The sequence below is a fragment of the Leptosomus discolor genome, chromosome 11 (genome assembly GCF_034619465.1).
Source record: "Leptosomus discolor isolate bLepDis1 chromosome 11, bLepDis1.hap2, whole genome shotgun sequence".
Taxonomy (NCBI): domain Eukaryota; kingdom Metazoa; phylum Chordata; class Aves; order Leptosomiformes; family Leptosomidae; genus Leptosomus; species Leptosomus discolor.
Genome location: NC_141401.1, coordinates 18,285,490 through 18,313,385, shown reverse-complemented (window position 1 = coordinate 18,313,385; position 27,896 = coordinate 18,285,490). Strand labels below are relative to the sequence as shown.

General features: G+C 40.2%; 1 protein-coding gene across 1 annotated transcript; it reads right to left on the bottom strand.

The window, feature by feature from the left end:
* KLF13 (KLF transcription factor 13) lies at positions 1-27,896 on the bottom strand. Its single transcript, XM_009954705.2, has 2 exons — positions 27,316-27,896; positions 1-414 (listed from the first exon to the last, which is right to left on the bottom strand). Exons 1-2 carry the CDS (start codon positions 27,854-27,856, stop codon positions 122-124), a joined length of 834 nt encoding a protein of 277 aa, XP_009953007.1. The 5' UTR covers positions 27,857-27,896; the 3' UTR covers positions 1-121.

Here is a 27,896-nt window from a genome sequence, read left to right as displayed (position 1 = left end):
AAAAAAGGCAGGAGAGGGAACTGAGGAAGGGAAGCGACAGAGTTTTTAAAATGTGTGCAACACAAACAAAACTCCACATTAGGTATTAGAAGCAAAGTGCTGGCATCCAGTGCAGGTAGGTCTATGGAGAACTGGCGGGGCTGATCGTCGGACTTGAAGCATCCGAGCGGCTGTAGTCACTGACAGACCCTGTTCTTGAGCTGCTTCCGCTTCGCCTCTTGAGCATGCTTGGGTGGAAGTTGGCATGGCGGCGGGCATGCTTTGTCAGGTGATCGCTGCGCATGAAGCGTTTCTCACAGAGAGGACAGCTGAACTTCTTTTCTCCAGTATGAGTGCGGTAATGGCGGGCCAGCTCATCGGAGCGAGCAAACTTCTTGTTACATCCTTGCCAGTTGCATTCAAAAGGCCGTTCACCTGCAGCAAGCAAACACGGCGTGATTAGAAGCAATAGCAACATCTTCCATGGTTGGTTTTGTACTCAAAAGTTAGAATAAAAAGGTTGGGAGCAAGGTAGATGCCACTTGGCACTAACTGGATGGAGAAGGTGTTACTCTGCCAGAGGGGAGGCCACTGTGGTATTCCAACCCATTAAAAAGTACTGTAAATCGAACTAGTGATACCTTATTTGATGACTGGATCTTCAGGGATGCTGGGCTCCTGATCCTTTCATGGATATCACATTTCATATCTCTTGTAGTCTGCTGGACTTTACTTCTGCACTTTGACAATATCTGTACTGATCTCTATAGAATATTCCTGTAAGCTGCACCTATGTCTGACTCAATGATGAAGTTTAGAAGGTGTGATGAAGTCTCTCTCCTCAGCTATTTAAGAACAATTATGGTGAAAATGCAAAATGGCAATTTTGAGGCACTGAATGCGAGGTTCTCACCTTGTATTCTCCACAGCCATGCCTAAGTTTTCTGCATTTGCTACAAGGTACGACCATTTCTCTTGTTCCCTGCCTTAGGTCTCATTTAGAAGTGAGGCAGGGAGCACTGTATTTCAACTAGGTAAATGTGCCACACTGAAGGTAGCAGCCTCCTATCAATAGCTAACCTAAAACCCATGACCTGTTATGCTTAAGGTAGGAGCAGTGATGAGTGAGCTCAAAGAAATAGCAGTCTGGTGACCTGATGTGCTTCTCAACATCTCTCAGACATGGGAAACATCTCTCACATGCCAGATGCCCGTGCCATTGCATGGCTGTGCTGGAGGTCTGCACTTGGGCACTGTGGTAGATGTACAGCCTGAGAAGCTTGAGCACTGGAGTCAAGCACAGGTCGCAGACAGATGTAGCGTTGTTGGGTAGATGGGTATGTGGAATATATTCCTAGCTTCATCACTGAAGTGCTGTCTAGCCTTGGGCAACTCGTACAATTTGTCTCCATCCTTAGTTTCTCCATTTGTTTAAAATGGAAACATCGAATCATGAAATGTGCTGTCTACTACTACTGTATATTGGTTTGGTTCTTACTGTCACTGAGTCTGAACATCACATATTCTTTATTGGTTATTAATCTATAACATCTTTTTATGAATACACAGATTTAGCATTTTTTGTAGTTGTAATTTTTATAACTTCCCGCTTGCACTATTCTTAATCTTTCTAATGCTGAATAACCAGTTCAGGAGGCCCAGAGAGCTATAAAAATTCTGTGCCAAAATAAGAAATAAGTTCTCCTCACACTACACTAAGTAGGAAATAAATAAGCCTCCTGGAGAAATTCAATACACCTTAATTAAAATTGTCCAATAATAAAATTGATTCCAGCCAGCTGTCTATCTAAATAGCCAATAATATGTTTTAAATTCACAGTTTTGGCCATAACAGTTATCTCCAGGATCTAATTAGGAAGCTCCTGCTCAGAAAAAGTGATTTGTAGGTTCTTTTTCCCTGTTTATGAAGCCTCCAAGATACTTCAGCCAAATCTCAAATAGCGTCTCAGTCAACAAACAGGCAGTTCCTTTTTTTAAATAGGATTTTGTTCAAGAACGTGGAGAAAGCAAGTGTCTTTGTTTCCTTGATTATTTAGGAGACAGACCAAGGCTCATTAGATCAATTGTTCATTTTTTGGATTTCACTAGTTACACCTACAGCTACAATGTATAACGCAAGGGTTGTATCTATACAATACACAAGGGAGATTTTCATATGGAGAACCATGAACACCACCTCATCAGTGATCTGCAAAAGGCTCCAAAGACAAACAGGACTGCTTTCAGTTGGCTTCCCCTGAACTAAGGCCTAAAAAACTTAGGGCCCCACAAACTTTTTTAAGAATAAAACCACCAACAACTGTTTTAATGGATATAGTTTTGTTGCTTAAAAAACCCCATGCGTATCCATTCAGTGTCCTCCTCAGCATTCTCCTGCAAACTGTCAGGGACTTATCTCTGTCTGCTGATAGAAATGGGAAACAAATGGGAAACAAATACATTTTGCCTGTGTCTGTCATGTATCCAGTCATGTGTTGCTAGATATGCTCCTGCCTGTGGTGGGACATGCCAGTCATCTCTGGTGTGTGACCAGATTCACTAGTCTTCTCCCTATCTGTAAAACAGATACACTTCTATGAGGACTTTGGGACCCTTGGGAAGAAGGGCAATGAGACATGGTCTCACAGCTGGATCTGGCCTAGAGAAGTGAAGTTTCTTATACCTGAGCTACCACATCATTTTTTGGTTAAGGCAGTGGCCTTTGGATGTTTCTGTTGCCCAAATTAATTTTCTCTGTGTTTGTTTTCATTACAAATGGTATCAGCAAATGTTCTTCACTAGAAGGGCTGCCCCATGAAATGACTGCTTTCAGACAAGGCAGGCAAGAGTTAACATGCAACGTTCTGCTTCTGCTGTTGACAACACCATGAATCACAAAGAAAAGGGTACTTTTTCTGCTGATTAGTTAGCATGGCATCAGCTGCTCTTTTCTATGTCTAGTATTTGGTAGCCAGCAGTAGGCACAACAGTCCAGTTCCTAATGAGAGAAGAGGTTGCGGAGTGGGCTTGTGCAAGATCTGTGTTATCCAGCACTAACAATCAGGTGATGAAGGTATTGCACAACTTCTCTCCCCCTTGCCTCACTGCACATCAGATCTGGCTGAGAACATTCAGGTTCCTACTCACCTGCCTGATTTGATGTTGTTGATGATGGTGGTGATTTGGGTGCTGAGCCAAAGAAAATGTGGCCTTTCTTCCACTATCTTTCTACCTGTCCCTTGTTCTCCTCCTTCCTAGGACCTAGTTTTTCCCGTTCAGTTCTCTCTCATCTTGATTTCTTATCTTCTTACCATAGAATTAGGTTGGAATAGATCTCTAAGATCATCAAGTCCAACCATTGGTAGTTGCCTTTAAGTTTCTTGGCCAAGTGGTTTTTCCCTGCAGGCACTCTGACAGCTGGCATCACTGTAGTAGTGGCAGTTCTCTAGAGTGCTTCCCCGCTTTGCTGAGGTTTAGCAATACCTCCTCAAAGAAAAACTGTATTGTGAGGAAATGCTGTGTGCCTTGTATGAAGATACAAGAGTTGTAATTGTTCATAAAAAATTAGTACACAGTCTAGAACAAAGTTGCTGCAGGGTGTTAATTAAGACAAGACCTAGCTGCTGCTCCAAAACCACACGTGGAAATTCACAGACTGTCATCAGTCTCATCTCTCAAACAGAAGGGATGTGGTTTTCTGTGCAGGTAAGTTATATAAATGTCCTTTTACCGGCAGTAAAGCGATCAGCAGAATGAGAGACTATACGAATTGATTGCCTAATCTCATTAGGGAACATGCAGCCACAGTACAAGTTTCTTGCATAAGCAGTAACCCATGGACATGCTGTACTCAACAAAGAGCTTTCACCATCAAGGTGGCTGTAGACAGTACAATAAAGATTTTGAGCTGCTCCTTAGGCAATGCTGAAGTCAGAATTTTACCTTTATACAATGACTGTGTGACCTACTCCAGGTGGTCCTGCTCTGACAGGGGGGTTGAACTAGATGATCTTTCGAGGTCCCTTCCAACCCCTAACATTCTGTGATTCCATGTGACTGCAGAATTTGATCCTATAAATTAATGTGGAAATGTTATCAAATATCTTAAATACGGCTGGAAACTTGTCAAGCACATGAATGTGTATATTGAGTCTTAATGCTATGCCTTGGCAGCGGCAGTACTTTTGAACTTTAAGAGTGTTACTAGCAGGTCTCAGACAGAGGTAAGTCTCCCAAAAGGTAAAGATGCTTGAAAATAAAGGAATCAGAAAGCAGCTCAGGCTTTTACTCTTTACAGAGGCAGGCAAGAGATGCCTTTAAAAGATAAGGAATATTGTAAATTATTTTTTTTACAATTTTAAATAGGTTTGGATTTCCATGTGTACTAAACTGTAACCCTTCTAGCTCCTCTGCCAGAGCACATGACATCGCATAACTTCTGTTCAAAGTTACACAAGCCGATGGAAAAACATCACATTAGAGAATTAAATTCAACTGATGTTAACTGAAAATTACACAAGCAAGAACATTTTTGGCTTCTTCCTGAACTCCACCCAGTCCATAGAAAATATGTGTGCAAAGCCGCATTAAGGAACCTGCGGTGCTCACTGGGTAACAGTATGTGAGATCTGCAGGTGCACGGACTTCTGAACTCATTTCAGTAGCACGACCTCAGTGCTCGTGTTGCTGATTGTCTGCCAGAGCAGGCCACCAAAGGAACTGTAGAGTTGCCTGGGCTATAGAAACAGCATTATTAAAATGCATCTCTCGTGCTGGAAGGGATTCAGAAGCAAGTAGAGCCAGCCTGTCCTTATAATATTATATAAAGCTCCTTTGTATTATTCTGTATCTGTCAATCGTTATATATATTGAGGCAACGATATGTAGTTGGTAGTGGAACCAGATCTGGTGTCTACTAAGCTTGATTTGTACCATGCTTTTAGTGCACTCTTGACTTCAGCCCAATCCACATCTAGTTTTAAGGACCCTTTCCTATATAGTGACACTCCTGTACAGACCCTGGAGTGATCTGCTTCCTGTTTCACCAATTCATCTGTATGATATCCAGCATTTGAATAGCAATTAAAAATGATACTAAGTACTGTGTAGGCCTGAGCATGCTTAAAAAATAACCTGCTAATGACTAAAATGCCAACACAGGTTGAGACACTTACAATACCAACCATTTGCAGAATTACAATGCAAAGATTAGGCAATCGTATCTGAACAATTTGGAATGTGGTGTCCACTGCCCTACAGATTAGAGCATTATTAAGTCAAGCCACATATTGGGGGATATTTTTTCAATTTAACGTATTTAGTAGCTCTGCACATTACGTTAGCATCTTCAAGCATATGCCAAGGCCACACAGTAACAAAGAAATTTTTATCCTGAGAATTCCACGAGTGACTGCAAAACCAAAACCAGTAAGCCAGAAACAATTTGCTGTGATCTTTAATCTGTTCTGCTGCTTCGCAGAACAGTAATGTATGTTGCTGTGAAAACAGACTAGAAACCTGAACATGCCACTGTGTGCTATTCTTATATTTCTACATTTTCATATACATAATTAAGGGTATATTTGGAAACAGATGAACAGGCTGGGTGGGGAGGATGACAGGCAGACAGTTAAATAGAGATGTGACTGAAGCAGCCTTCCTCCAAGAGAGGAAACGCTATCCTGGGAAAAAACATTCAGCCAAGCAGACTGTTTCTTGAGACTGGCTGTTACTTAAAAAAAAAAAAAAAAAGAAAAGGTCATCCTTCAATGGCAGTGCTATATATTTACGAATATTTTAATTTCTGTTATTCTCGTATTTATAAACAAGCCCTTTTGCATAGCCAAAACACAAGCCCTTAATCTTCTGAATGCGAGAGAATAATGCATAGCTTTGATGTTAGATGAATGGTGGTTTCTTTATCAAGTATTTAAAAAGGGATCAAAAAATTCCAAAGCCACAAATTCCTACTTCCTATAAATTGAAACCAGTTAGTTTTAATTTAATGATCTTGGGGGTGACATTTCATAACCAAACAAGCCAATTACAATCGTGGTTTTTGCATCCACTTTTTTCTGTCTGTACAACAGCTTTTGAACGTCTCTGCTACCTTCAACCATACCTAACAGAGGCAGCGAATTCAGCAACATTAAGCTTGACTAGTTCCAGGAAAATGAGGAAGTTTTAGTAATGTTCTTAGTGAAAAGAAAAGTTAGAGGGTGAATTTGACTGTCACTAGACACCAGGAACCCAATATGGGAGTGTGCTATGAATGCCCAAGTCCAAGAAAAGCTTCAGTCAGAATTCACACATTATTAGACACTGGGACATAACACTCCCCCGAGCCCCTAGGACACACAGCAGGACGCAGCTAGGTTGCATTAGCACCTGCTTGCAGAACCATGCATGTTCTGGCTATCTCCGTTACCTGCGACGAGACCTTTTTTAGGAACTGGCATTCTCAGGTTTCTAGCAGGCACGGACCCAGGCATCAAGTACAACCTCACTTTGAAGTGTGTGCATCTTTATTTTAATCTTAACAAATCCAGTTATTAAATTGATAAATTATTGGATCTTCTGTTTTCAGCATACACAGGAAACTACTACTGAGCAGGAGCTGCAACAGCTACCAAAATATCCATTATTTTAATCCTTGGTTTATTTTCTGTACCCTAACATTTTCATTGAGTTATTTAGACATACATGAATATTTCTTGAAAGGGGAATTTCCAAGCAGCAAGTTTACGTTTTAAGTTAATGTTTGCTCTGGAAGTGCTTGTATTGCTCCATCTGGGACCACAGATTACAGCATGTGACTTATCTGTATAACCACAGCTAACTACAACTCAAATAGCAAATGACGAACACATGTTCAGATACTATAATGATAATGGCCACAATGCCAGAGAAATGTAAGTAGTGCAAAATTCCTCCCCTAGCCTTAACCACAGTCAGGTCCGCCCAAGAACCAAAATAACTGATTTGGTATGTTCCATGCAGCTATCTGGTCCTTAAAAATATTTCCACTCACTTTCACCATAATGGAAATAATTTTTTTTTTTTCTAAACAGATTATGTTCTATCAGTTATATTCTAGGCCTTTATTTCAAACTTGTTCAATAATATCTTAAATCTCAGTTTATAATAATTTTAGCTACTTTACTGTATTTTTATCAGCCACATTTGCTTCTCCTTTGTCAAAGCAGAATCATTCTAGCCTTTTTAGGCTTTTTTTTTTTTTTTTTTTTTTTCCAGGACACTCCATCACATAATCTTTCTGTTGTCTAAAATGTGCATTCCATGGCTTTACTGAATCCCTTTTCAAACTGGGATGCCCAAGCTGAACTGCTCTGTCTGTGTCAGTTTCTATAGCTTAGCACTTTTAAAATACCCATGTTTTTAATCCTGCATTTTTACACAGTGAATTAAGAATCTGAAATTTGAATTTGTTACCTTTACCAAGCCATTTTCTGCCCACCATGTTAACTCTTGTTCGACTCCTATTTAGTTTTCACTGCTGAAGTGCATCACTGTGTGCTCAGTCCATTAAGCTCTGTGTTCCACGCCCAGCTAAAGCCTAGTTCCAGACCACTTTACACAAACAACCAGTAAGTAGGTGAAAGTTGTGTTCCAGGATCTGGAAAATAAATCTTACAGCAAATTGGCTTTAAAATGAAATAACCATAAATTTAATAAAAAGAAATATTGCTTCATCCTTTGCTAAGGTTTTGAATGAAAGAGCGAAATAAAGGCTAGAGCTATGTGGATACTTATTTTCTGCTCAACTGCAAAGTTAAAAAAGACTTTGAACTGCAGAAGAATTCAGCAAACCAAGAAGCCCATAGTAATTTTATTTTTGGTTGACCAAAATGTTTTAATACTTTTGAGATGTTTTTTTGTAACACTATTTTAATTCCTTTAGCTTTGGGGACAATTTTTAATGCAATGACAATGTTAATCTGAAATGAAGCAATGAAGCATACTATCACAACTTTTCTGAAATAAAAAAATCAGCCTAAACTATATGCTGAGTTTAACTGACATACAGTTCTGTTCTTCATAAAAGACGACTTACTTGTCAGTGAACAAGTGTTCACCAAAAATATAATTTCTATAGTTTTAGCTAATAAAGAAATGAGAAGTTATTAATATTCTTCATTAACATTTCTTGGCAGCTTTCCCTCCATGAAAATTAAATAGTTGACATTTTCATTAGGTGACTAACTGGAGATCTGATCTTCTAAGGGAACCATTTTATTTGTGTGTGTTTTCAAGTTCCGCTGGACTCCCCGTGTTTATAAGCACAAGGGGTTTTCAAAGACGGCCAATAAGGGTAGGCTAACCAGCAAGTGTATGGACCATAGAAGTCTATCCTCCCTGTCACAGAGAAATCTTGGTATAGATTTTTGATCTATGCTGAGAGTGTGACTGAGAATATGCCCTCTAGCATTGCAGTGTGGCCCAAGGGGTCTTAGGTGATTCCCTACAGCGTATTAAGTACAAGAAACTTATTTTCCAGTGTTATGCTAAGCTGCTTTGGTTTCCTTGTGCATCTGTCCTCCTGAGTCATTTTGCAAGCTGTTGGTAAGTGATGCAGCCCTTCAAAACACTGTGTTTGTTTTGAGTTCTCCCTTCAAAAAGTACAAAGATGCACTACTGGCATGGCAAAGAAGCAACCAACCCAAAGTCCATGTCAGAAAGACCAAGCGTTTCTTCCAAACATCTGGGTTTATGCTCTTTGGACTGATAGAGTGTTACAGTTCCATGGATACATACTGAATTGTATTTGGTTTTCTTCTCTCTAGCTACATTCACATTGTAGTTTCTCTCTCTCTCAGTCTTTTTCTCTGCTAGGTAATCCTGCTGGGCAACTGAGAAACTAAATTCTTTCCCATCAACTGAAGACCATAAAAAGTCATAAAAAACCCTTCAGGAATTCCACACTTTGAAATTCACATCTGTGGCTGTAGACCGGAGCACTGAAGAGTCTGATGCTACTTGTTTTACTGCACCCTTGTACTAAGGTACATAATACTTGTCATTGCTAATATTAGGCTTTCTCCTGTGCAGTTTGTCATTTCCTGGTTTCTGAAGAGTCCTCACTTTATCTCTTCTCCCTCCCTTACACAACCACTCCCTGTCTCGTATGTTCCTTCCTCTTTTGAAACTACAGAAATTCAGTAGCACGATGCCAGGGGCTCATCTAGCTCTGAAGTCAATTATACAGACTGCATCAAAACTGGGACTGTGTAAACGTAGTTACATTTGTGTGTGTTAAATACCTTAAAGAGTTTTACTCTTGAAACATGGACACAAAATTGCTAAGGTGAATTTAGCCTTCAAGATTCCTTTTATGAGGGGTTGTAGATATATAGACACAAATCTTTGAAATGCATCCTCTCAATTAGAAGGAATAGAAGTATTTGAAGGTACTTCAGCAAAGAGGCTGATTCAGCTGAATAAAGCATTGAACCAAAGGCGCTTTTATAACTTTCTGAATAAATAATTAGCCTAGTCATATGCTCACCACTTAGGTAAGAATGTGTGCATCTGACGACTCAATTTGATGCATCAGTAGAATCCAGTGGAATAGAAAAGCCAGCAGAAAGACAACTCTGAAACTAAAGGCTGAGAAAGTGAAAGTGAGGGAACAGAGATATGTGTAATTTGTAAAACACTCCTATGGCTTAAGAGATTCCTCATCATTCTTCTAACCAAGGGTCACAGGCTATCTGCAACTACTAGCAAAATGAAGTGAGTTCATTTAGTGAAGGGAGATGAGGGTATCCTTGTCTTTGCTGCCCTTCCTAGCTTCCCATCATGAAACTGCTAGTAGCCATGACAAGAAGGTAAAGAAACAGTATTCTTGTTGGTATCTAAAGCATTGAAATATAGCAAAACAGCTCTAAAATAATATCTTCATATGTATACTGCTGAGATTCTGTGAAAATATTCAATGCATCATCCCTGATTCTATCCTTTCTCCTCTTTGTAAGTTATTTCTAACAGCAAAGCACAGGTGATGCCTTTGAATACGTCAAACAGCAAGGTTGTAGGTCAGCATTGTTTTCCTATATGAAAAATACATATTATGTGAACTATTCAGCACATCCACCACAGCACTCTGCATGATGGGGTTTCACAGCAAGGCCACCTCTCCTCCATGCTAGCCTTCCTTGCCTAAAACTCCAAGCTGTTTATTTCACATATAGCGAGGTTATATTCTTGCCTCTCCAAGCAGCTAATGGTTGTATAATTCACATACCTCTTCATCTGCTTTGTGCCTAAACTTGTAGAGAATGCTCTCATTTAAAAAATAGTTATTAATTGATTGCTTTCTTTAGTCAGAGCTGTGTTGCGTTTGAGGTGGTAGATAAGGGTAGTTGCAAACTAGAGAGGAAATGGTCAGACAAATGTCACCATTCCAGTCATCTTTTTTCTCGCTAGTTTGAAATGTGGCATATTTAAAAGGAACAGGAGAGTAACAGAGTGACAGAGACAATAGAAAAGGGCTTGCGGATGAAATTCTGTGGCCTTATAGCGAAGTCAGCCCATGTGGTTGCAAAGTGTGCCCCTGGCCACTGCTAGGACTATAAATCATACCAGCCTTAGTGAAAACTCTTCTGGAGCAAATACTGTAAGTTTAAACTAGGAACTCAATATCACCTGTACCATTTATACAGTGTCTTTAGTATGCATCGATTAGCTGCTGCAAATACCCCTTGGCTCTTACTAAAGAGATGAAAGGAAGGAGGAAGCCTCTCTAGCCTCGGTCAGTAAACAAAACCAGCTTCCATCTCTTCCAATGTTGTACACTTGACGGCCAGGAAGCCTCACTAAGCTGGACATTGGGTGTGGTATCTTCCTCTTTGCTTTTTGTGCTGTTCTTAGCAAAGCGTTTCTGGGGCAGTTACTGATCATATACAAATGCAGTAAGAACAGTTCTTTTCAGATGTAAATCTACTCATTAATACCTCTGGTATTCAGGTTAGCCATGTCAGGTGAGAGAGATGCATATGTGTTTTCTCCTCACAGAAATACAATAAGCATGAAAGATGTTCCCAACACTTCAAAAGGCATGTAAAGTTTTCTTCTGATGGCTAGAAAAAACAATGCACTACTTTGTGGTAGCAGCTGCCTTACTTCTGTATCTTCCAGATGGCCTCGTCAAAATCTACATACATAGTATTTCTCTTGACTTTATTCTGTCGTATTTGCTGTAGTTTTGCCATGTGACTGCACTGATGGCACGTACACTTTATATGCACTATCAGTACAGCAATAGTCTGTAAAATTGTAACTAAAACTTCAGCTACCTCTTACAAAGGTGGGAACACATCAGCCAGACAAATGGTGATGTTGCATGATTATATGAGGGTTTGCAATACATGCAGTTTCAAAGATAAAGTATAAATCCCCTTACAGTTCTATATGGATTTAACATTGTTATCTAATGCTGCACTTTAGTTGAGTCTGTCTTAACTCTAGAGCTTATCGTTCACTATTTCACTCTCTTTCCCAAAAGTTCCGACACACAACCAAAATGGAGACCTTCCATCTAAGAAAAGAGGAACATCTGAGCTATTAGGATACCCATGAGGTCAGAAACTTATCCTACCTAGGAGGGACAACCTCCATGTCCAGGTGTGTGCAGACTAGAACGGACACTGTCAGCCCAACAGGAATAATTTCTATTGATCGTGTTCCCATTAAGTGTAATGCCGTTGTTTACACGGACTTTTGCCACATCCTATTATAAAAGCAGCATTTTTTCCCCTCTGCTGCTGGAGTCTATGAGTAAACAATGCTCTTTTACTGAGTACCAATGACAGCCCTAACTCTTGAAGAAAGGAACAGGGCAACAGCCTCAGTGTCAAAGAGCTTATGTTCTAAAATAATGCAAAGTAAATGTTGGGTCTTCTGTCAAAGTTAAGCATCTGGAATTGCTGTCTGTAATTTCTGTTCAGCAAGCCTAAAACTCTTGCTGGGTCTCCTTATCTCTGAGGCATTAAATCCTAGATTAGCGCTCAGTAAAATAGCTGAAATGCCACTAATTTAAAAGAGCAGCAACTTCCACTTGGTTTTGTCTCTCCTGTGGCTTGTTCCAAGAATGGAGATCAATAGCTGACCCTTTGACTTTGCACTTAAATACAAGATAATTAAATTGTGTTAGGCTGAAATGATGAAGTGATGAATTCTGGGGAGAGGAAGATGTGTCTTCACTATGTGTTATTTCCAAACCACAGTGAAGTATCAGACTCTTTGCAAAGAGGGGGACATGGGGATGTGGTACAGTAGCCCTTTAATGACTATATTTCTCTAATTTGTTCTACTCAGATGTATGAATGGAGGAAAGTAGGATGATTATTAAAACCTCTAGTGTGAACAGAGAATAAATAGAGCCTCTAAACACATCTGGGTATTACTGAATGACAAAACTAAAAGATGGGGGATTTTTTTTTATTTCCTTTTCCATTGGTCAATTATACTTTTTAACAAATATACATCAAAAGAATGCTTGGGTTGCAAAACCAAAAAATCTAAGTGCTAATCAGCAAATCTGACTTATTGCATCATGCCAGCAAAAGAATTTCAGCCTATAATTCTTGCCTTAAGCCAAAAACTTGTTGTTTAAGGGGCTTTCTTCATTCCTTACATACAGAGCCTGTGTCTTCAGCATAGGTCAGAGAAGTCTGGCCTCTTAAAACATGACAGAGACTAACATCAATGAAGGTATGCGGGATTTTGTTCTTCTTTTTCTGTTGTGTTGACGAGCCAATTCAAACCTTTTAAAGTGACAAGGGACTAGAGGAGGTCTCTCCATATGTATGTAATAAGAAACACATATTTTTATCAAATGAGTCCAGTTAAAACTTGAAAAGGAAAGTAGTAACATGGACTTTGAATATATGTGCTGGACTGAGATCTTGTTTAGTCCTTTCCAGTCTCATTCTGCAATTCATGCTGATTTGAGGTCTGCTACAAGCTGATGATTTCAGCTGCAGCACTCACCCTCTGTTAGAGCAAATAAGGTGATTAATGAAAATGTTATGCAGACAGAAACTGAAGCCAAGAAAGAAAACTCCCCAGACTTGATTCTTCCTCCTCTAGGAGGGGAAAAAAATCCTACCCATAGCTGACACAACTGAACCAAATGTGCCTACAGGGAATGTGTAGTTAAGGTACCAACAAAAACACAAGGTTTCCATTACAAACTGCTGTCTGGATCTTTCCTCTGCTACCTCAAAATTGCTCGCTGTTACCCAGCCCACTCTGCAAACTCAAAACAGCTCCAGATCAGACATCTGACTGTTAACAGCTCGACGGGAGCTCTAAAGAGTATTACACTCCTTGGCATGCTTTCTCAAGCCCACTCTTACAGTGGAAAAATAGATTACGTGCTCACTAGAGGACACTTCCCCCTCTTCTTCCAATCTGTGCCACCTGTTCTTGGAACCTAGGATTACATCCCAACAGAGCTGGCAGGCTGTCAAGGCATTCATTCTCAATGGTGTGGTCTTAACGCAGAGAAATTATATGTGTAGCAGAATTAACCAGTAGGTACTCATGGGTCAAATGGCAGGAATCAACATTGCAACACAGTGACTTCTAAACGTTGTAACCCCTTCTTTGGAGATTCTCTTGCGGATGTATCTCCACGGATGACTGTGCTCCTCTTTTGATCGATGTGATGACCTCTTTCCTCAGCCTTCAGTGTGGGACACAGGTTATTCCTTGCTCTTCTAACAACCCAAGGGTCTTCTCTCTCTACCTGAAAATGCTGTTATCTAGTCCTTGTTCGAAAATTCTAGTTAGCTTACTTAGATGGTCTTAAGTTTTAATTTATCTGAGTTCTGATTGCTGTGGGAGGTAGAAACTTAAAAGTTAGATCAAACCTAAAAACTCAAACCTGAAGATGTTTGTATTGCAAGAATGTTTGAAATCAAACTGGAACATCACAAACCATCCCTGTCTGTACACTGAACACAGAAACAAACTCTGTAGTGGTTTAGACTGCTTTCAGTGCAAGTCCACCTCACAAATAATTTTTGTGGTGGCTTTAATAAAAAATTTGCACGGTAATGTTCTGATCCCTGGTATGACAACTAAAATGTTTTAAGTGGGAGAGCAATGAAATAGGTAATGGCAAGTTATATTCATCTGGTGTGAATTCATGCTGAAATTGTGAAACTTTGGCTCCATGAGCTTTACCCAGCACTTACATGAATAACTGCAAAGAAGGAATTGTATGACCCCATGAATCAGTCTTTTCTCTGTTGACATATTTATTATTTTTTTATTATTCTATTCTACTAAAAACAGGAAAGTGCTTTTAAAAGCAAACCTTATGAAATTAATGAAAGATTGTCCTGCTATGCAAAATAACAGACTAAAGGATTACTCATCTAAACTGAAACCTGTACTTTATCTGAATTTTAGAAGATGTTGAATGTCATCTGCCTCCAACTATGAAGTCCATATACTTTGGCATTAATAGACATTGCGGGTAAGTTATGATGTTTTATGGGCACAGCACCTCCTGGGATTTGGGAACAGGATGAGATTTCATTTTGTTAGAAGCCAAGCAAACAAGAGTTAGTAAAGTTGTCTTTGGCTGTAACTGAAATGTCTCTTTGTGAACTTTTGACCTGTTTAATCAACAACCTCACAGTAACATAGCATGCACAAAACATGGGACTTCAGCATTTATAAGCACAGCTAAAGCTGTAAAGCTGAGTGAAAAATCTGATACTGAGAGTTTATTGCAACTGTATAGAGGAAAGAGGGAGTGGGAATTTCCTTTTATTTTTATTCTCATTCTGGATGGATTGTTGTGCCAGAAAGCAAGGTGGTGCTGAAGTAGTTTATCAGCAGCATCAGCCAATGACCATACCAAGAATCCAGCTTCAGGGAACAGGCATCTCTGGAAAGTAGTTCTATGGGCTGACAATCAAACAGTAAGCCTTTTGCTTGACAGCAGGCAGCTACCATTCAAGGTATGCATAAACCCATTGCATACACTTCCGAAAATCTTCTGGCTGGATTGTAAAGTCACACTTCCTGTTTAAATCAGGATTCAGGGTTTTGTTTTTAATAAAGGGATCAGAATCTATGATAATGGTTGTACTCATATTCTAATGTGCTCACTTTTAAAGCAGGTCAACTTTTTAGAAAAGACAATATTTGCAGTTCAACATCGAACTCTTGCAAGTCTCATTTATATGTTCTATTCTGGCAATACCCTCCCTGTTTATTTTGCATCTCCCCATCTAGCGGTCTCCTTCAACCACAGCTGTATGAAAACAAAACAAAACAAAACAAAAAAGCGCACCAGTTACCTGTTCCCTTCTAGTTTCAGCTTGTTTTTCAGTCTTTTCTATGTGTTAATGCTTTAAAACTACCCATGTGCATAAGCGCACACACATCTAGGCCTCATTCTCCTATATAAGCAGAAAATAAGTAAGAGAGGGTTTTCAACAATTATCATTGATTAGGTTGTCTTATCATTTTGCCTGTCTTAATGTTTTAATCACTGGAGTGAACCTGTGGGGATGTACACCCAGTTCTCTGAAAAATCAGGCTCCTATTCAGTGTCTCAAGGTGTTTCTGAAAGCATGTGTTACCACCTTGGCCATATTCTAAACAAAACAGAAATAAATGGTTATTAATGAGCTGTTGCAATGAGATTCCCTTAGCATTCCTCCTTAGATAGACGTGCCAAGCAGCTACTCTCTAAGCCTGCCAAGACTTCAGGCATCAATGTGTCACATGGAGGGGGGTACATGATATGACAGAGAGGCTGTTTTATTAGACTGTGACAGAGGAGCACCGCTGCTGGAGCACCGTTTCTCTGAGTGTTAACACCCACAGGTATAACACGCCCTAGTTGCAGCTCAGCTCCTGTGATCCCTTCATATTTTATGATCATTTTGCAGGACAGCTGGTTGCAGGATCACTAGGGAGACTAGTATCACCAGCTGTGTCTGATGCGTGGGAGAGAGGCCATGGTGAGTGCTGGAAATGAATGAATGAAGTATGTAGTTGTGGAGGAGTACAAGTCAGGAGCCAATTATCCAAATATGACTCTGGATGTGAAATATAACTGAAAAGCTAAGATCTCAAGTAGAACATGGACATATTTTAAAGATGGCTTTGTCAAGGGCATCTTCGTATATATATAACTTTGAAACCACCTCTCTATACTCTTAAAGCGACTATCTCATCCTGTACTCACATAAAGAAATCAACTGGGTTCCTTTTTTTCTAAAGGAAATACTACATTCAATATTTTGCTTTTTCAAAGTAGTATTGAAAGGAACATACTATTTTGAAATTTACCAAATTTACATATATAGAAGCACGGTCTGTTTATCAACTATTAACTCTGTTTTCCCTTGCATGCAGCACCTGTGTCTTCATTGCTTGCCTTTACAGAACAGTCTAGCATTAAAACCAGTTATGTCTAACTATAGAATGTGGTTTATACACATGAATCGTGTATAAAGGGTTGCTAGCAGCCACTGTTTTCTCTATAAGTACTTTAAAAGCCTCTTGACATGTAAACCACTTTACTGTGTGAATGATTCCTTAGCAGAGATTCTGGATTCTGAGTTTTACAGGTCATATGTATCATGTAAAAATGCAGCTGCTGTAAAGGTAGACAAGCTGTAGTAGGAAGATCCCTATTACTTGCCAAAACATAAATTTCTAGTGCCTCAGGCAAATTTATTCATGCTCTGCTACACGTTTTCATTTAAGAAGTCAGCAGGTCTGCTCTCTAATAGCCTGCTCTTTTGGGTGAGGAGAGGAAACTTGCTGGCCTTTCTGGCTTTTTGAGATGGTGCACCTGTTCCTTGCCTATGCAGGAAATTAGTTGACCAGACTCTGCATGCCCAAAGCAGAGGGGCTAATGAAATACTGTGCAAAATGCAGGATTTTACTGTGGCCAAAGATTCCAGGAGAAGCTTCCTGTGATGGAAAAGTTCTGTGAACTAGAATTGGAAAAGCACATAATTTTAAACTATTACTGTGAGATTCTAAAAGGTATCCCTGCCGTGCAAGTCTGCACGCTAGTTCCGAAACCCTATGCAGAGGACATAATTTTTACTTCAAAAAAGATCACAGATGTTCCCAGCTGTTCTTATTTCCATTTGGACTCTTGGTCAATCTAGTCCTAAATCTGGGAACTACAAAATTATTTGAACCTCACTTCCTGTCCACATTCCTAGCTCCTGCTGAGCACAACGCTGGCAGCCATGAGGGGTCTTGGGCTGGGATTCAGGAATTGCAGTACGCAGAGCTGCAAGGCTCATAAACTTGAGTAATCAGAAGGTTCTGTCACAACAAACTGACTGTAAATAAAACCAAAGAAAACAGGAATTGCAACTTCATGGATTGTGTTGTATCCTGACTTAGCTTCGGGGGATTGAGACGATCCAACTACTGCTGTTGCAGCTTGACAGTGCCAAACAGGACAGTTTATTATTCCTACAAAAGATGTGTTGCACAAAGTACTTTGACCTTGAATTTCAACCAATTCTTTGAAACTTGTTTCTACTTTCTTTTGAAAACGTTTTACAGCTCAAGTTTAGCATTGTCACTGTTTGTGCACAATGGACAAATAAGCAAAAATCTTAGTCTTAGGAAAAATGATACATCATTATACTGCACACAAACAGGTACTTTTGTACTATTTTTTTGCAGAAGATATATAACCTCAGCACTGTAAAGTTGTATACACAATGCTGTCTGCATGCTCATAGATTCATGTTGGTGAATCACCTTTTTAGTGTAACCCCTTTGTTCTATTATTTAAGGCTGTAAATGCTGTTAAGAGAATAAATTCACCACTCTGGGTGAAGCAGCTAGCACTTGTTTTCATGCCTTAATATATGGGAGAAGGAACTGGACACAAGGAATGTCCACATAGAAAGTACCAGAGAAGCTGGAAGGATTAGAGTTGATTATTCACTGACTGCTGCTGTGTCAGTGGAGTTCTGTAAAGATGGTAAGGACCTGCAACTGTGTTTTGTAATCAGAAGAGTCAAACACAGGCTTGACTTAGGAACTTAGAACCATTTATATATTTTTTAAAAATTAGATATTAAAAAACCCAAAGGTGGTCTGATTTCCAAGTGAAAATCAATTGTGCAGTGGAAATTACTGTTGTTCTTACTGTGTTTGTCCTTGAAACTGCAACCAATGTACTCAAAGGTGTGCTAGCACAATCACTTCTTGATAAAGGGAATACCACAGAACTTGCAGAGCACCCATGAGAATGTTACAGCCCCTTTACAACTACTTAGAAAACAGTTACGTGGTAACTTGGATTTCTTTGCAAATGAGAGTAGGAGCTTAGTTCCTTCAAAGCATTCAAAGAAGAAAAACTATCAAGTGTATCAATCATATCAGTTCCTTGCCTTTCTGCAAGAAATTACTCTAAACATCTGAGAAAGCAATTTTCATGCTAACACCAGAAAAACGTAGCTTATACCAAACGAGTTTGAGTCTCTGGCAAACAGCAGTGGTCGTATCCAGTTTATGGTCTGTATGTATGATACAGAAATGTAAAGTGTAACTTGGATTAAAGTCCAAGGGTACAATATATCCAAGACCAGAGCTGGCTTGTGGAAAGAAGCTTTAAGCAAACATATGCACGGAAGTTCAGCACAGGTGTCATATGCTTTTCCAAAATAATTAATCTGTACCTCACCCACAAGAGCTAACCCTAGCAGCACAAAGCAGGGTATTGATATATCCTCAGCAAGTGTAGCTGCTTGTCCAAGAATTCATTACAAAACAAAGCGCCAGCCAGATAGAATTCTCTCAGACCTTTTTTGTAACCTATTAGATTCTTAATGACAAGAAATAAATTTTAGTAATTTTTGCCTTAGTGACAAAAAAATTACCTAGTGATTTGTACATTCAAAAGGGATTAGTCTATTGCATACAAAAAAAATGAATTATGTTCCTGTAAACAGTCAGTAAGAACACCAGTCAAGGACAGAAGAGAAGAATTCTTTCACTGAGAAGTTTGGTGTTAGACTGAGAGGGGGTGAAAGTACTCAAATCCTTATTATTATCCTAGAAAGCATAGTCAAAGAGCTGAACTAGGACTTTTCTTTTTTATGTTATAAAAGCCCTAAAACTTCAAGGAATTAACAGCAGCCTATTAAACAATCTCATTTTAAATGACAGGGAAGAGAAAAGGAAGTATCAAGTGAAAGATGAGGTTTAAAATAGTGTATCATTACAGAGATGGTTTTGGTTTGATAAGGTCAGTGATTCTGTTTTCTCCAGAGGCAACACTGCTCAAAAAAATCACATGCAGAAATGCAGAGAAAACAGGTGAATTCTACATGGGTTTTCACCAGTAAGCAATGTTAGCAACAAAGTCTCTAAAAATGAACAGTCCTTCACCATCCAGGATTGTGTGATGTGAGTCAGGTGAGAGTTTACACTTGGAGAGAAAAGATGTTTGCTTAGTCCACACTGCTTACCAGAAAAATGGGTCAATTCCACATACTGCAGCTAGGGTAAGAAACAGAATGACAAAATGTTCTGTTCTTTTTTGTTTCTTAAAAAAGAGAATGCTCCTTTGGGGACTGCCTGAAACTTTGCTTAGAAGACGCTGGTGCTGAACGTCTGTACTTTGACAAGCAGTGTTTATAAGCTGTTTCTCATTACAGATTTGTCTCTGCATTATATAATGACAGCTTCATAAATTATCACCTTAGACAGTATAAGGTATCTGACAATCATGTTCCTAAACACATTTTATCTGTACATTTCCCAGTTGTAGAAGCCTGGGACAAGGTTCATGGTACAGCATTTTTACCAGCTGTTGTACAATATTTGCTTACTTCAGTAAGCACAGCAAAGTTGACATTGTAACCTGCCCAACCATCTCGCCCTCGGAAAGCTACCAGTGAGACTTGTTAATTAAAATAGCTCCCAAGAAATTAAACTCCTACATTTAAACTCCAAGCTCCAACAGACACTGGCTTAAATCATGTCTGATTTGGTCAATGAGATGGTGCGATTAATAATATTGTCCCACAGACTGAAAGGAGATGCCAACACAATAAAACTCACTCAAGCTGGAAGGAAAACAGAAAAATAGTGAGAGTGTCTTTCAGCATGGATAATTACCCTGATGTTGTGTGATATCTGAACTCACTTGCAGATGAGACGTTAAGACTGCTGTGGAATATAACCATAGCAGAATGAATCATGAGTAGCATTGTGTTCCTGTAACGTTCAGCTACGCTCCCGCTAATATATCTGTGCTTTGACAAGTCTTTCATAAGACTATTTCTAAAACATTAGTGAGAAGAATTCAGTTGTTTTCAAGCCTGATGAAAGCTAGAGGAAATGGAAGGTGCAAATACTGTACATTTCTGCACAAAGGGGAAAAAAATGTATCAATGAGAATCCTGGCAGACACATAATCCTTTGGGTTATCTAAGAAATTTAGTTTTGTTTTGGCCATGTTCTGAGAATTTAAAAAACATACTTTGCAAATACACTCTAGATTTATTATACAATAAGACTAGCCATCTGCCAACGTTTTATTGGCATGGCTTGTATGAACATATATACACCAACTGGAAATTTCCATTGACTTAGCGGGGCTTTCAGGGCTCCGTTAAGAGTTTCACATGCATGCATAAGAAAGCTGCATACGATTCACATTGGTCTTGGAAAATATATCAATTGCCAGAACAGTCAAAAACTGCCAAGGCAATCATGTATTAATGCCAGTCTGCAGTCCTTCTGCTGGCATTTAAAAGAAATTGCAAAATTAAATTCAGTAAGCCCCTACAATATAAACCAAGAATTAGCTTGTGGTTCGGTGAGATTTTAGCAGCATCCCTGTTCATATTTGTTATAGTAGGATCCTAAACTACCAGCTTAAGAGAGCAGGAAAGCCCCATATGCAGTGTGAGGTTTTGCAAGAATCTATAAAGCCCCAGTCTAGTAAGTAAACTTGTACCAATGTAGGTTTTTTTCCCCCCAAATTACAACCCAAATATTTCTCCAATCTAACAACAGCTCACTGTTTCAGCAAAATTTTGCGGGAAACATCTGAAGATGGACTAGGCTGTCATGTTCTAACTCTTCTCAGCTGGCTCCATTCTAAGTTCCTCTAGTGGAAATACTGACAGCTGTTTAGTTTAAAAAGCTCAGTACATTCTTTCTAGCTGCTGTACCTCAGCTGGTCTTACTCTGTAACTAAGTTATTAGCATTTCTGCCTCTCTCCTTGACCAGTGTTAAAGGCAGTAGAGGCTACATAACCAGCATACCCGTTCTGCTTGGGTATTTGCTGTCCAGCGATTAGCTGGCTGCAGGACCAAAGCAGACGGAAAGCTGCAAAACGTGTAGCAGCAACAGAGTGCGCTCTCGTGATTTTTTCAGGTGCCTCTATTCCAAAAACTCATGTAACTCATATAACCAAATAATAGAGAGCAGTCTGGCAGAAATACAGTGTGCAATAAATCTAACATAGCTTACCGATCCACTGACTGAAATGTCAACAGATCCTGAGTCACAAATAGTTTGCCTATAATTCCTGAAAGCACTACAAAAGTACTGTAACTGATTACAGAAAATCTTTTCCTTGCACTGGAGGTCATTTCAGGATATGCTCGCTTTAATACCATTCGACTTGTGCCAAGTTCCTGGTTAGTAAATGCTTTTTATGTTAGGGCTGCAAAAAAAGCTTCTAAGGTCGTTTTTCTACCAGTAACTACAACGGTGGCACTCTGAACTTTTAAAAACTTTTCTTTTATATTAAGTGGAGGCCCTGTAAGATCTGCTGAATCTGCAAGACCTGAAAAATACAGGATATGTGTGTCTGACTTCAGTGCCTGCACTTAAATAACCCGCATTGTCTAGCTATTGTTAAACTGAACACAGCAAGATAATGATCTCACTGCCCATGCGAATCTACCTAATAAAAGCCAAGTGGGTAACAAAGGAAAAAAGTATACCTATAGAAATTCTACAGAAAGGACCCTTCAAAGGTTGTCCTGCATTTGAACAGCAGAGTATTTTTTTGGCTCTGTCAGCGCTGACTTCCAAACAGCTGATCCAAGATTGGAAGGGGGCAGGGGGGAAGTTGGAACATGCTTAACTTATAAAACAGAACTAGAAACCACATGTCCAACATAAACAAGTTCCAGGTTTCTGCTCTTGGACGTGCCATAACCATGTTCAGCCAGACAATAACACAATGCAACAGTTGTATTTTAAACGGTTAAAGGTGCCTTCTTTTCAGATGAAATCAAATTGTGAGTTTGTTTCACAAAGAACTCCAGTTTAGCAAGAGTTGTTTATGCACAACTCATGTCATATACAAATACTTTCCAGTGTCCTACAGAGAAGTACGTGCTACTGCAGAAAAATCTACAGATCATTCAGAATGCTTTCTCTATGAGGCTGTGATTAATTTCTAATACAACCATGGCTATCAATTGCAATTGACCAGTTATTAAAAAGATTCTTTGCTAGTTTACTCCAAACTATCTGTGAGACTTAGGTGTTGCTACTGAAAAGCAAAGCGCTGCTACCGGTGTCTAGGATGAGGAAAACAACTGGAAAGTGACTCATCCTCACCACTTCCACTGTTAATAGGTCTCATTACCCAAGTACCACCTCCATGCTAAAAGGAAGATGGTTTGTGGAAAGAGAATTCTGTGAAGTTTCTGATCTTCCACTAGATGCCAAAAGTTTTCACCCAGTAGAAAACGCAGTCCCTGAACACTGTATTCTGTGAGGGGTGTTGACAGGACCAGCCATACTGTAGTTGGGATAATTTTTGTTAGTTATCCTTTGCTTGACTACAGTAAGACCACAGGTTGTCAACTCACTGCCTGAGCTACTCTTGTCTCAGGAACTGCCTTGGTCTCAGCAAAATGTGTTTTCCAAAGAATTGTGGAAGTCACGAATTTATTTATTTTCTTTCTGTACATTTTTTTCCTGGTTTACTGTACTTTAGTGCAAGACAACACAACCATGTGTGTCCCCTCAGATTCAAAGCAATGCTCATTTGTTTCTTAAGTAGATTGTCATCTTCCTCTTCCCTCCGCAATCAGCAAAAGCAAACAGAGGAAAAGTGGGGGAAAATTATGGAGAGAGAATATTTAGCTATGCCGATTATATCTGTTTCAAAGACAATGGTCAAGAGGGAAAAAGAAGAGTATTTTTTGTAGTAGACCCCCTCTCCATCACAGCTGTGACAATGATGAGTAGAGCTTTGCTTTAAAGGCTTTTCAGTTACAATACGTGTGCCCCAACAGCCGTACTGAAGTCACCTAGTTTAGCAGTAGTACAGAGAAGCCAAGTTTGTTTCACCGCTAGAATCTATTATAGTGAGACTCCAGACTGAGTCTGGTGCCCACATCTCCTTAGGTTATGCTAATCTGTGCAAATGCATTTAGTTCTGGCGACTGAAAAGCTGTTTCTGCGTTATGATGTACTGCTTAGTGAGTAGAACTAGTAAGTTTAGAAGGACATTTCAATGGAATTAAATGAAGGTTTATTTTGTACTTTCTCTGCATTCGTGATGGTATGCTAATGTAGATAGCTAAAAGCTTGAGAGGTCACAGTGAGTTGGGGGGGACTGCAATATATAAGATTCTTGCGATCCCTGCCCAAAATCCAGTCAGCTTTTCTCTACATACAGAAATGTAATATAATGCAGTAAGTTGGGGCTCTCTACAACCTCTCAGAACACAGTGGTCCTGGGCAATGCTTTATGAGGTTGTAGGCTGTAGATGGCTATTAGGCTCTGTACTGTCTCCCTCTTCCCACTGGTGCATCAAGAGACAAACTGGTTTCCAGTGACTAGAGAATTTCCAACCCTTCCTAGTGACCCCATGCGGAAAAGCTGCTCAGAGGAACAAGAACTTTGCCATGTAAATGGTTTATCTGATTTTCTGACAGTCCTTTATGTTTAGGAATTTTCTCAGGAGTGGAGAGGATTTTTAAAACTGGTGGGCAGGTGAAATTTTTCTATCAATGGGATCAGTATAGCTTGGGACAAACAGGGTGCTGCATCTGTGAATCACAACACAGCTTCTGAGGTCCACAGGAATCTCAGTGGAAAAGAATTTGGACGTGACATCTACCCGCTAACACTAAATATAACCTTCTGGTAAACATTAAAACTTCAAGGGCTTTGTGGCTGATGATCATGTTGAACTCCGGGACATCCAGTGAGAGAGTAGGGTGGAAAACACAAACATGAAAAGAAGCACAGGGGGAGGGGAAGGGTTTGAAAGCCAGTGGAGAGAACAGCAAAGATTTTGGCAACTAGTGTTATCTGCCTGGGTTTGTCAATTTAATAAAGATGTAGCATTCATAAGGCTGAATGTACCAAGTGAACCAAGTGTACCAAGCACAAGAACCTATGGATTGCTCTATGTTATGTTCTAATAGAGACCTTCATTCTAAAACACTGTACTCAGAGTAAGGGCCTAAGGACAAAAGGCAAACGCTGCTCCCTTGGCTGTTCCATCTTGTTTCTTCTCCTTTAAATAGGATAATTAGCATCCTTTGCACTATGGTTTTTGTGTTGGACATTCAAGCACTGAAATCTGGCTATAACTATCAGAAGGATTTCACCTGGGGCACCAAACAGCTGGAAAATAGTACCAGCTTTCAATCCCTACTGATGTGTGCTGTATTTGACCCAACAGTATTTGGAAGGCTCTGTATCTTTTTGCCACACCATAAGCTCAATGATGCAGTCTATCCTTCCTCCAAGCAAGAAGAGCAAAGCCTTTAGTTTCTGAGCACAGTAGCAGACAAGCACAAGCAAGTTTTTAAAGCAGGTCATAAACTGTACTATTCAAATATCTCTAGAACTATCATCAGTAACTTCCAGTCTGCAGTACTGTTCTTAGCCTTCAGTTCACTCCTAAATACCAGCTCATCTGGTCATACAGCAATGGAAGACGTTCCACTCCATAGCAGAAGTTTTTTCTTGTTTCTTAGTAAACAGGTTTGGGAGTTACCAGGGTAGCTGTTTAAAGCATCTTGCGTGTGAACTTGGAGTACTTTCACCGCTGAGTGGTGAGGTGGATAGCCATCACCCTATCCATTTGACAGATGGGCAGGCGGATGTGAACACATTACTTAACTAGATCAGGACCACTGGAAAGCAGAGCAGACCCCAACCCCTTGTTCTAAATCAGTAAAACCCGTTGTGTGTTTTGTAAAAACAAGCATTTGTCAGTCCTGGAAGTCATAGCTGGTTCTGCTAGCTTAACTCCTAGTATCATACAAACTCTTTTCAAGGCTGTCACAACTTCTTTCAAAGGAAGAAAAAAGTCAAACACCTTAGAAAACATTGTGCAAGAGGAGTTGAGGCATTTAAGCTGTTTAACAATCCAAACAGAGACAGACCAGTTGCCAGTGAGGAGGGAAACTTGGCAGCTTTGTTGAAAGCTTCCCACACAGACACTGGAGATGCAAGAAAACAAAGAAGCTGTAGTCCCCGAGGGTCCTGCCACTCCCAGGGCAAAACCAGTCCCTTTCCAGCTTTTCCTCTAGCTCTCACAGACACGCACACGCTCTCTTCTCGCAGTGCCATTAGCTACAGCAATAACCGATTAAGCCCTACAGACCTAGAAAAAATACAGGAAATGAAGAGTTAAATAAAAAAAAAAAAAAGGAAAAGAAAAAAACCAGAGAACTTGGAGGCAAGCCAGTGTCCCCGAATGACTCGGCTCAGCCGGCAGCCCGGAGCGACACTCCCCAGCAGCCCTGCCTGCCCTCCCTCTCCTCTCCCCGCACGGCTGGCATGCCCGGCCCTCCTCTCTTTATCAGGGCCAGGAGTTCCCCTTCCTGGTCTCTAGTTGGTTTGGGAGCCCAGAAACGCTGCTAAACTTATCTTTCACTTTTAGGACAACGGCAAATGCCTGAAATAAGAAAGTAAAAGAACTGAAAATTAATGGAGACGATTCCCTGCAAGCCAAGTGGAAGCACCTTTTCTGCATAACGCCCAAGGAGGCAAAAAGCAAAGCCGGGCAGGCTGCCTGGGGTGCCAGGAACATGCTGTTCCTTTGGCTATGCAGCACAGGGCATTGTCCATCCGTATGCTCAGACTTGATGGGGCTTTCTTCTCTCCTACAGAGAGCAAAACATACCAGCAATTTAGAAGGGCTCTTGCTTTACCTCAGGAAGGCAGCAGTAAAAGCTGAAGACACACTGAAGAGGTATGGCCAGTTCTGAAGATCTTTTTCTTAACGCTCTTTATAAGTGAGCTGACCATAGATCTTAGTAAACTAATTTGTTGTCTGAAATTACTGAGTGGAACACCTTACACAAGCCTGCTGTAGTCGGTGTGGTGCCTCGCCATATACCCTACAATGAGTGCCTTCAGCAGAGATCAGTCTTCTCAATTTTTGGTGCTCCCTGGCTGACTGCAGCCATCCTCTTCCCAGCACCAGGCACAGGCATGAGGTCTGGCAAGTCACGGGGCCTGTTCCAAGATGGCCCTCCTAATACTTTCAGTGCATAACTCTCACAGCACTTGCAAGACTTCCGCTTTTTCTCTGTGTGTCTCATAATAATTTATAATACTAATAAACAAACCAATATATAATAGTAACAAACAAGTGGTCAGATAAGTCTTCACCAAGAAGTAAACACTGAACACTGATCAGAACAAGTTAGTGTTTGCATTCAAATGTTTTTTTGGTTTGAAATCAGTTTTACCCAGCTGCCAAAAGCTTTTTTGAGACTGCCCATGTGCCCCTCTCTCTACACTTAGGTCTCCTTGTGACTCACGTTCAGCCTCTCATCTGCCTTCCTGCCTACTCTAGCTTTCACAGATGTGTCTGCTAAAGAAAGAAGCAGACACACAGTCATTCAGGTGCCTCTAGAACATTTAATTTTAACATATCAAGAGCACTGATGCTTGCATGGGAAGCAATAAGCTGGAATAAAAGTAGCAATAGGAGCATGGGGTAGGAAAAAGTAGATGGGGGAAGGTAAGAAGCATTGGAAAGGGAAGTAAAAGACGCACTGAACACGAAGGCTAGCAGCTAAAAATTACAGCTTGCTACAACCCACACAGATGACCCACACACCATTCGCTGTGACATTAAGTAATAAAAAAGGGCAACATCAGCTTTGAATCTATGCCCAGTAAACGTTTCTTCCCAGAGGGGTTTTTTTGTTGTTGTTGTTTGGTTTTCCCGAGCTTGAGTTTTGAGAGGTGAAACCATAATGGTGGCCAAACACAAGTTTGTTTGGTTGGTTTTGTTTTTTCAACATTCAAATTACTAAGCTATAACAAATAAATCTCTGGCTGGATTGTAACTAACCTGTGTGGGTCCTTAGATGAGCTTTAAGATGGGAAGATTTGCCATAAACTTTTTCACACCCCACATAGTGGCACTTGTGCTTTTTCTGGGGTGATCCGGGGTCAGTCCAGCTTCTCGTGCGTTTGTTCTTTTGTCTGGGGCTTGGCTCAGTTACTGCAGCCAGGCTAGTAGGTGTGGCTGCTCTTCCTCCTCCACGCTTACCAGCTGAAGACACATTTTCTTCCCCAAACTCCTCAGGAGCAACAGAAATGTGTATTTGTTCTGTGATATCAAAGGTCTCTGTTTTTTCCATCCTCAGAGCGGGTGAATTTGGGACATGCTGATTCAGATCTGCTAAAATGCTAGCTACCACAAGTAATGATGATCCATTGTCTTTCCCGGTTTCTCTGACTTCCCGCTTATCTTCTCCGTTTGATGAAGGAGGTATTGCTGCATCAGGCTGGGGATCAGGCTGCCCTTTGGGACTATGGATAATAGCACGACTGGACATGGAAACAAGGCACTCTGCTGCAAAGTGATCCACGTATGCTGCTGTTGCCATTTTTCCTAAGTTGAAGAAGAAATCCAAACAGAAGAGGAAA